General features: G+C 44.2%; 1 protein-coding gene across 1 annotated transcript in view; it reads right to left on the bottom strand.

Moving 5' to 3' along the window:
• sptan1 (spectrin alpha, non-erythrocytic 1) overlaps positions 1–10,038 on the bottom strand; it is a 41,705-nt gene extending 31,667 nt beyond the window's left edge. Inside the window, exons 1-2 of the mRNA XM_079235636.1 lie at positions 9,980–10,038; positions 50–289 (exon numbers count right to left, since the gene is read on the bottom strand). Coding sequence (XP_079091762.1) covers positions 50–286 — 237 coding nt within the window. The 5' untranslated portion in view covers positions 287–289; positions 9,980–10,038. The remainder of the gene's footprint in view (positions 1–49; positions 290–9,979) is intronic.
• Positions 10,039–11,152: the final 1,114 nt, after the last annotated feature.

An 11,152-nucleotide genomic window follows, 5' to 3' on the forward strand; every position in this document is an offset into this window, starting at 1 on the left:
GTGTGTGTGTGTATATTAAACTGGCGCCAGGAGAAGGTGGAACCCTAACCTGCAGGTTGGAGGGGTCCTTGTAGTTCTCATCGGAGGCGATTTGCAGCTTCTCCTGGATCCACTTCTCCAACTCGTCGGCGTCGCGGCGGAAGAACTGGAAGCGGTACGAGTCCTCCAGCTTGGTCCGGCGCGTGATGGACAGGTCCTTGAACCGCCGGTAGCGGTCCAGCACCTGCTGCCGGCGGTCCTGGATGTCTTCGGCCGTCTCCAGCACTTTAGCCCCTGCGGTGTCCATTTTCTGGAAATACACCATGATAAGAACCATCAGGATGTTGGAAACACATTTATATTGTGAAAGTCACTGGAAAAGACACACAGCCAGTTACTCATCATTAACGGAACATGCAGAAATAGATAGATGGATTATTACAAGTCATCGCTTGTCAGATCCTCTGTTGATCGATCGATTGATTACCCTCTTAACATTCCTGTAAAATTTGACGAAAAACGCCTATCCAGGTATACCCAAAGTAAACAGGAAGCTGTACTTGAACTAGTTGGAGTAAATGCATGGTCTTGGTCTCTTTTGAAAGGAAACAATCTGAAGCTTTTTTCCCTCAATAGTCAGAATCACTTCAAGTGCAGCTGACACTGAGTTATATGAGTTTGAACACACTAAAGCATAAGGTTTTTATTTCCGCCTGAACATTTCTTTGTAATGGGACCATAGCCTGAAGCCTTTTCTAGTCTAAGTAAAAAGCAGATAACAATATCACAGAAAATTAATATTTTTACACATGTTTTTCTAATGAAATGTCTAGGCGTTTTTTTCATTTTGAGACTGAAAATATTCCTGATATATAAACTATATACCTATACTATTCATATACTATTCATATATACTACCAGTATTACTGACACAGAGAAAATGCAGTATAAATGCATTTTTATGCTAATTTACACTTCAGACTGAAGCTCTACAGCAGCTGTCTCTTCTCATCAAATTGAAGGCTGTTGGGATTATTTGCCCCCCCTCTTCCCGCCTATCTTTGTTTAGGGAATTTCATTGGCTGTCCGAAACGCCTGTCATCTGAGCTGTACGAGGTGACAGACGTGAGCCACGTAAGAAAATAGAGGCTGAGCCTGAACTTCAACGTAGCTTCTGGTTGGGTAATGTAGCCTGTCAGTCAGGACATGAAGCTCCTATTGGTTCAAGTGGGGTTTCATTGGAAACGTTAGATTTCGGCGGACATTTTGATAGCGACTTTGTAGCTGTGCTCCCATGCAAACATGACTTTCTGCTAAAAACAATACTGCTTTCGTTCATAACTTCCAGCTGCAATGAAATGATGCAACGCCAGTTGGTGGATATTTATGGATGTAATCACGTGTTTTGGACTAAATCTTTTATGGGATTTATTTTTATTGGACCTTTACGACGTAACAACGCCGTTTTTGTTGGAATGTTATGGATTTATGGATCAATATGAGGCGTCATCGGTGAGTTGTCTTGATTTTCAAATCGCTTGTTTGTTTGTTGTTGTCTGACAAAAGTATTGATTGTAGCTGCTGTGGTGGTCTGATCTTGAAACGGAGTGGACAGCTGGAATCACAAGAACCGTAGGTTTCCAGAAACATGTGGCACTCGTACACCGAACTATAAATAGATGTACAGCATACAACGGAATGTACAGTGTATAGTTGAAAAGGACGCCCGCGTGACAGCAGAACGTTAAGAGGTTAATCACATATATATTTTGCACAAAAGAAAAACATATCTGCTGTACATATCTCTCATCCCAGATATTTTTATTTGTATTATTGTATATATCTTTTATCTTTCATCCCTGTTGTTTTCATATATTTACTTTTTGTTGTAAATTGCTGCTACCCCGACACTAAATTTCCCCTCTGGGATTAATAAAGTATATATATTCATTATTTATTCATTCAAAAAGCCAATTTGGACTGACTAACACAGGGGTCAGCAACCTTTCATATCCAAAGAGACCTTTTTTCCACAAAGAATGTGTCTGAGCCACAAAAGCTATTTGATATCACAGCTTCTGAAGTTTTTATATATATATATATATATATATATATATATATATATATATATATATATATATATATATACATACATACACACACAACAAAATATAGTTTGTTGTATTTATGAAATTATAGAAGAATAAAGACAATGTTTGACATTGTATTTAGGGCTGCAACAACGATTCGATAAAATCGATTATCAAAAGTGTTGGCAACGAATTTCATTATCGATTCGTTGTGTCGCGCGATTATTCCGCCGGGCAATAAGTCGCGGAGAGAAAAAAAAAGAAGCGGAGCAGAGCAACTGGCCGGCCAGCGTTTCTGAGATCGGAGTGAGACACGAGAAAAGCTGAGGTCGTGATCTTCTCAAAAATAGAAGATCTTTGACAAGTCGAGTCTTGGCCAATCAGCGTCTTCATGTTCCTCAAACTTGTTTTTAATGGAAGCTAGTCAGCTTGCTATCGCGTTAGCTAACGTGTTTGGTTGTGTATTGTCGTTAAAGTTCCGTTATGTTCCGTTACAGTTCAGTCTTGCTTGTAAAAAACCGTAACGTGATGAAACATGCCGTCACCCCCGGTCTGGTTCAGTTCACCAGTCACTCGTTAACGTTAAACCGGCTCACCGGAGGATCTGGCTGCAGGTTTTTTTGTTTTTTTTACTCAAAGTAGAATGAAGCAAATCACGTCGTTGGGCTTAGCCAACAACGTGACGTCGTGGTCATAAGAGACCCAGAATGAAAGAGTTTAAGGAAGAGGACGCTCTATGTGGAGCAGTACAGCTTCCCTCTGTCCAGTATTTCATACATATTGATAAAGCAGGGTATGTAAATGCAGCCTCTGGAGGGATCCATTACAGTAAAAAGGGCTCACATTTGGCAGATGTAAAGCATACATGTGTATGTTTTTAGTGTTAGTCCATTTTGTTGTTTTAATTAACAGCTCAGGGATGTTCAAGGAGCAACCTGTTGGTGCTTTCTGAAGATGTTTTGCACTGTCACTTCTGTTTTTGAATAAAGGGTTGGAAATGAACGCTTTTTTGATAAAAACATTTTTTTATCCGATTCATCGATGAATCGAAAAAATAATCAACCGATTAATCGATTATTAAAATAATCGTTAGTTGCAGCCCTAATTGTATTGCTATTTTACCTGTTTATAAGAAAGAAGAAAAGAAACATGCACTTTATTAGTCCCCTTGGGGAAATTCTTCTCTGCATTTGACCCATCCCTGGTTAGGGAGCAGTGGGCAGCCCTTTGAGGCGCCCGGGGAGCGGATGTAACTATAACTATCAAACTCTTATGAAGAGGAGACCAAAAAAAGCACAAAAAAACAACAACTACATAATTTTTAAGATGTTTTTTAAATACATTTGTATGCAAGTAGCAGCGTCCTTTAAGGACTAACTTGAGCCCAGAGGCAGGATGTGAAAGGACTCTGGCTTCCTGTCTCCAGCAGAGCCACACAGCCAGCAGCTGAAATGTCAAATACCAAGCGGGCGTGGAGCCGGACATTCCTCACCGGGCAACATGACACAATGGAGCTGTGCAGTCCTCACGTAGCCTCACACTGTGGCTAACGGCCAGCTAGCAACCGTGGTGAGACAAGGAGTGATCTTGACCAGGCCTTCACACAAGCTTCTTTTATACCATACGACTTCCATTCACAAAACCAAATATCAGTGAAACTAAATACAGTAACTAAAATGTACTTGTAGAGATCTTTTCTTCTCTTCAGACCGCTGAAAGCTCTTTAACACCATGTCATCATTCACCGCCGATCCTCTGGTTGAAGGATGACCCTGCTCTGCCACTGTAGTCGCCCACAATGTGGCTGCTGGTGGTTTTACCAGATTGCATCGTCTCCCTGTGGTTGTCAGGCTTGTAGCCGTTAGTAATGTTAAATACTTCCCCGCTGCTCAGTTGAGGACTAACTATGTGTTTGTGTGCCAGACTGCAGCCATCAAAAGACAGAGGGAAGAGCAGAGGTATTGATCCGGCCCAAGCACAATAGCCCACGTCTAGCTGGGGCCTGGTGTGGATGAATGTGTGTTTTAGTCGATGCAGCAGATAGAGACAAAGAGACCGTCTCCTGGTCCATGTCTGCTCTATGCATGGATTAGTGGCGTCAGCAGAGCAGTGGAGTGTTTTTCTAAGCACGAGCCACCATTAGCATTCCAGTGAACACTCGCACAGTAGTAGCAGCGACCCGTTCCCTGAAGAAGTGATGCTCCAGAATGTTAGCACCCCTCCCCCACGGCCGGCCCCGTTCACAGGAAGCTGCAGCTTTTCAGGGTGAACTCATTCTGCACAGCGATGTGAAGAATGAGGCCTCCTCTGTTGCTCTGCACAAGCTTTCTCCCCTTAAAGGGTTTAGGGAGTTTTCCTGTTCCGATGTGAGGTCCTGGACAGAGGACGTCGTACGTGTTCAGACTGTAAAGCCCGCTGAGGATCATCTGGGATTTTGGGCTTTACAAAATGAACTGAAGTCAGGAAAAGGGGACAGACGGCACTCCCTCTATGTCCAACGTCTCAGAGCTACACTCCTTGTCACAGAGGGACACGACAGGGATGTGAAGCTAGGTCACACATTGTGAAGGAGACTTCTGCATCTTTAACTGAGGGCTGAGAGGGACAAGTAGATGCTTGCTTCTATATAAAGACTGATAGTAATCGCAATGAACTTTAATGACTGAATACATTCATTGTACACAGTTGAAAGATGAGTAGATCAGCTGGGACTTTACAGATGTCACTGCCACAGAAACCAACCAAAAACTAACTTAAGAAGTAAAAGGATTAATTCACTTTTACTAAGAATTTGTCAATTTTAGAAATACTTTAGATTTCATTAGAATCCATTTGTTGTTCCAAACATGTGTCTTGTTTCTTTACAGAGCACAAAGGCAATACACTAATCCATGGAGATGAGTTATGAGTTTGCAGCTGATCACAATGTATGGTCTGTTTTGTTTGGCGCCCCCTGGTGTTTTGGAGGATATGGCACCAAGTCACGTTGAGCTTTAGGCGCTCGTAGCCGCGTCATGCGTGGCGGCCACGGAGAGTAGAACATGGCTTTAAGATGCACGACACCCTGCTGCTGCTGATAGCGTCCTCCATCTTGTATCAGCAGAGAACAGCTTCCTCTTCACCTCTGCGGGGGAAGTTTGTTCTCTCTGGAAACACCCACACACTGCTATCAGCCGGCAGCATCGCTGATAGTGGTTATACAGCCCCATTCCCTCTCCACCGCCTGCTACAGGCATACTAAAACATGGATTGCTCATGTACGGTGCCAACAGCATGTGACTTCACCAGTCCAAAGTCCACTTCATGGGTAGAAAACCAGCCAATGCCACAGTCCTGCCACTAGTACAGAGAGCAGAGCATTAAAGACTGTAAAGACTAAATATCCTGTCTTTACATGGACGGATGTTAGGACCCCCTGAGACAACTTCCATCCAAAACAGGAGCTGAAGCTATTACTCGAGCAACAGGAACAGAAATCAATAAATTCCTCCAGTAAAATGTTCTCCCTCAGACACAGCGACGCACAGGAAGGATGGCTAGCGTAGCTACCTCATAGCGTAGCTACCGCATAGCCTCTACAACAGCTACCTCAAAGCGTAGCTACCTCATAGCGTAGCTACCTCATAGCGTAGCTACCGCATAGCCTCTACAACAGCTACCTCATAGCGTAGCTACCGCATAGCCTCTACAACAGCTACCTCAAAGCGTAGCTACCTCATAGCGTAGCTACCTCATAGCGTAGCTACCTGTTACACTGCCGACATACAACAGGAATTACCCGATTGTTCATGAAAAGCCTTTTACCAGGTCTATACTCCTGGTCTACACGAACCCTTCCAACTAAAAGCTGCATGTGTAACAACCTGCTGCTCTGATTTAAAACACACATTAAAGAGGTGTTTTATTTAAACCTACTGGCCTTCAAAAGATTGACCCTGAGTCCATGTTAGAGCTGAACTACAGTCTGAGTCCATGTTAGAGCTGAACTACAGTCTGAGTCCATGTTAGAGCTGAACTACAGTCTGAGTCCATGTTAGAGCTGAACTACAGTCTGAGTCCATGTTAGAGCTGGACTACAGTCTGAGTCCATGTTAGAGCTGAACTACAGTCTGAGTCCATGTTAGAGCTGAACTACAGTCTGAGTCCATGTTAGAGCTGGACAGCCTGAATCCACTGCCCTGAATAGATGAAGCTCGTAGCTATCAGTGCAGAACGTGTGGAGCATGCTGGGCGTTGGTAGCGTGAGGGCCAGGAGGAGTGGATGAAGTCATTCACTTAGCAACGCCTTGTTACCATGGTGAACCATGTGTTATGAAGAGGGATCATACTGAAGCTGAAGGATTCTGCAGGAAATGAGCGTCTCATGAGACCAGGCCAGTCCATTCCTCTACTGAGGGAGGAAGATACAACGCGTATCCTCCGCCAACAGAACCTTGTAGAACCTGCAGCTGAGCCTCAGTCCATTTGCTTCACAGCCAAACACTGACTCCATCACAGGAGCACCTTCCGCCTAGAGAAATTCCTCGTTTGTGTAAACATTCCTGGCAAATAAACAGTTTCTGAGGAGTTCACCAAGCAGCCACCGCTGAAGAATGAGGACGCTAGATGTAACAAGTACACAATGACTGTCCATGGCTACATTGGCCATTTGAAACAACTGTAGTTAGTCAGCAAAAAGTGAGGCCTCTACCCACCAACTGATATTCAGTTAATACAAATATAATCTACATTACGGTTATTAAACCGGACCATAACTCCTCTAGTCCGCTGCACTGCTCTCAGACCGATATCAAATTTCAACGCTTTCTGAAGCAACGAACATCGTCAGAGTTTTAGATGCACGATAGCTTAGTCTATTCTACTTTAATGTAATATCACACGTTCATTTCCATGCAAAGAAGACCACACTAACAACAGACACGCAGTACAAAGCTACTCGTTATTCACTAATAAGTCAGGATAGTCCTGGCTCAGGAGAACAGACTCAACAGACAAACGCATGCACAGCTCACATCACCAGTCACTTTAAATCAACAACGACATTTCCATACAGAAAGACCTGCGTTGGTAGTTTGACATGAAGAAAATAAGAAACCAAAAGCATACACACGTCAGATAGTTCTAGTCCTGAGCCTCAGCTGTTGTTGGATCTCGGCCGATCAGAAGGCTACATCTGTGACGGAGTCAGAGTCTGCAGCGATGTGAACGTACACACTCCTTAGCGGTGTGGACGGGGTGGAGGACGAGGCTGGTCTGCTGCAGCACAGACGCAGTGCACCTGCAGTGACGCCGCCGAGCAGCAGAGCCAAGACGCAGCCCGGCGTGACCGGCTCCTCCCTCACGCCCTCACTTCCCTCCACTCAGCAAAACAACACCACCACCCTCACTTCCCTCCACTCAGCAAAACAACACCACCCTCACTTCCCTCCACTCAGCAAAACAACACCACCACCCTCACTTCCCTCCACTCAGCAAAACAACACCACCCTCACTTCCCTCCACTCAGCAAAACACCACCCTCACTTCCCTCCACTCAGCAAAACAACACCACCACCTCCACCACCCTCACAAACTCAATCAGAAAACATGGACGCTACCTTGAGTTTGGGTTTAGTAAAGCTCGACATGTCAATCTGTGTCGGGGCGTACCATTGATCGTCATTAAGAGGCCTGATGGCCTCTCAATGGTACGCCCCGACAACACTCTAGTCAGAACAGGAAGCATTATGCTTCTAGTTCATCATGATAATGTTTCAGAAGTCAATGCATCAAGAATCACTGAACATTTGAGACGGACTCTTCCACTCACACTGTCCATTAATGTGTGGAAAGGAGTGCGCTCCATCAGCAGAGTGAGTTAGCAGGATGCACTGGACCTGGAGGCCCAACACACCATGAGACCGTTTCTTACTGGGGTCATGGTCAAGGTTTGAAGACAACTATGCAGGTTTTTCTAGGCTTTATTTCACACCTGTGTTCAAATGCTGCCCGTTATTAATAATACTGAAGAGTGAAACCAAGAGGTTGATTAGAAGTGACTGCAGCTGACCCCACCCTCCTACCATCGTCATGCCTTCTTCTGGGAGAGAGAGGTCCACTGTGTGTTACGTTGGCTGGAGCCACGTCCAGTTATTCTGCTAATTAACATTGAAATGAGCTATGAGGATTCATTATTTTACTTTTTTTTTTTTTTTATTAGTTGTATTTCTTCAAATTTTTCCCTTTACGTTGTTGCTCTACCTTCCTGTCACTGTATGCATTAATATGCAAACAGGTCAACACACACAATCCCTGTCGTCAAATTGTGCACATTCTCTAATAAAGAAAGAAATGAGCTGCATCTATCAAACGTCAACAGGATAAATGCTCTAATATCTACGTCAGGCGGTGGTAACACGGAGAACAATATTCTGTGTGTTCAGATACGTCATGTAATCAAGTAATGATTGAAATACAATCCAATTAAAATGAGGGACATGGACTCTGCCCTGGGAATATCTGCTAGGTATTTTAGGCCGTACAGCTCAAAGCGCTGTCCCACTTAGCGGCCATGTTGTTGTGGAACCCCACATGAAGTCAGGCTCCACAGCCCTTACATGGCGCTCATGCATTAGAAAAGGCTCATGCATTATCCTCCAGATCAATAATAGTCTCCTATTCTCTGTTGCTGCCATGTGACGTGAGGCTGGCAGGCGGGTAGCGTTGGTTCAGTGTAACAGCCAAACTAACATCGCAGTGCTACCATCATCATCATCACCATCATCATCACCATCATCATCACCATCAGGTCACAGGGTGGCATGATGGTAAAACTATACTCCGATCATAAAGCAACCCTTTGTGCTGACAAACTGCATCAAACACTTAAATTCTACTGTAGACTCAATTGTAAATATTCATGCTCCCATTTATTACACTTTGTTTATTGTTAAATGTTCCATGTGATGCACCTCCTGGTAATAAATGGTTCTGGTTCTGGAAGCTTCCACTAAGCAAAGGCCCATTAAATATGCAACATTCATGTTTTAAACTGCGTGGACAATGACAGACTTTAGACTATACACACACACATTATTAAATGTTATGACAATCAAAGGATTATGACACATTTCTGGACTATAACATCAGATCCACGGAACCATACATACATGAAATTATACGCTTGGGAACTTTAACAGTGTTCACATGAACATGTACGTGTTCACATGAACATGTATGTGAACACATGAGCCGAGCAGCTGGAGCCTCGCCCCGGAGCTCCTCCTCGGTATGGGCGGCTCCCTGTCAGCCATGGCCGCAGTGTAGCCCCTGCAGACCGGCCATGTTTAATAATCCAGTGCTATTGCATTCACTGGATCAGAAGGCAAACCGTCCACACTGAGATCAAAGACATCATTCAGTGACGGTTCGCTGAATTATGTCTGGTTCGTCGTGCACGAGCTCGCGGACTAACGGTAGCTAGCTAGCTAGCTAGCGGTCAGCCCCGGTTACCGTTATGTTCGCTACCGGGAACACGGCCAACCAGCAACCGGCTGGAGTCCTGTGTGCCTACCGGGCACGTCAACACTGACCCAACACACAACACACACACACACACACACACACACACACACACACACACACACACACACACACACACACACACACACACACACACACCAGCCTCAGTCCCGCTACGGAGCTGCGTTCAGCCTTTCACCGAAGCTAACAGAAAACATAATGCTAACGTTAGCCCTGAGCTAGCGGACAGAAAACACAAAGCTAACGTTAGCCCCGAGCTAGCGGACAGAAAACACAAAGCTAACGTTAGCCCCGCGCTAGCGGACCCGCAGCAGAATAAAACACGGCGGACGGCTTCGTGTGAAGGCCGGTCTGCGGGGCCTCAGCCGGGGTGTGAGCTGTTGTCATACCTCGGTGGGTTTTCGAAAGAGCTTCAGAAGAGCTGCTTGTCGGCGGGTCGACGGAGAGAGATGCGAGGAGGCTGCTCTCAGGGTGGATGTGTTTTTTTGCTTTTTTTCTCCGACATGTGACGTAATTCTCTGCAGCTGTACGGGAAAAGACGACAACTACCGGAAGGACCCGAAACTTGACAGCATACCACGCTCAGTAATACGAACGTGTTTGTTCCACCCGGATTGCTCCTCGAGAATCAGCAACCATTACATATAATATATAATATAAGTACTGGAGGCTGTTGTTCCTGACCTACCCGTCCATAGACCATCAGTTATTAACAGTTATGAACAGTTATTAACAGTTAGTATTAACAGAGCTGCACAGTCTGTGTTCCACTAACAGCGTTTCAGCCTGGCTTCTTTCCTCAAGCATCACTGTGTGACTTTTTACATAACAATAGTTTATTTGAGAAGTTTCAGTCAGGATTTAGAAAACATCATAGCACAGAGACAGCACTGGTGACAATTACTAATGACCTTCTAGTTGCATCAGATAGGGGACTTGTCTCTGTACTGGTCTTGTTAGACCTTAGTGCAGCATTTGACACCATTGACCATGACATCTTATTACAGAGACTAGACCAGTTGATTGGTATTAAACAGAGGTGTCAAAAGTATTCACATTCATTACTCAAGTAGAAGTATAGATACTAGGGTTTAAAAATACTTCTGTAAAAGTTGAAGTACCAATTCAAGCTTTTTACTTAAGTAAAAGTGTAAAAGTACTGGTTTGAAAACTACTTAAAAGTATAAAAGTAAAAGTAATGTAAAGGGAATTTTTTTTTCTTCCATTAAGGACAAACTCTTAAGCCACATCTCAGGGGCCTATAGTGCACTACCCCACCTCCCCCAAAAACAATATTTTTTCTAAAGGCCATAATGACTATAATGTTTTAAAATGTTATGTTGAAAAATGTGGGATGCACTAGGCTACCCGTTTCAGCTGCATACATGCCCATTTAAAATGATCACATTTTATTACAATGCAAATACATTAAAGTACCACATGTGTACTACTGAGCATTAACATGCGTTTCATGGAGCGGAAGACATGATAACTAGTTGCCTATAAGTATTGTAATAGTGCAAAATAGGCGGCGACTCCGACACAAACACTTAAAGCTGTGG

Source organism: Taurulus bubalis (genome assembly GCF_910589615.1).
Source record: "Taurulus bubalis genome assembly, chromosome: 19".
In the NCBI taxonomy this organism is placed as follows: domain Eukaryota; kingdom Metazoa; phylum Chordata; class Actinopteri; order Perciformes; family Cottidae; genus Taurulus; species Taurulus bubalis.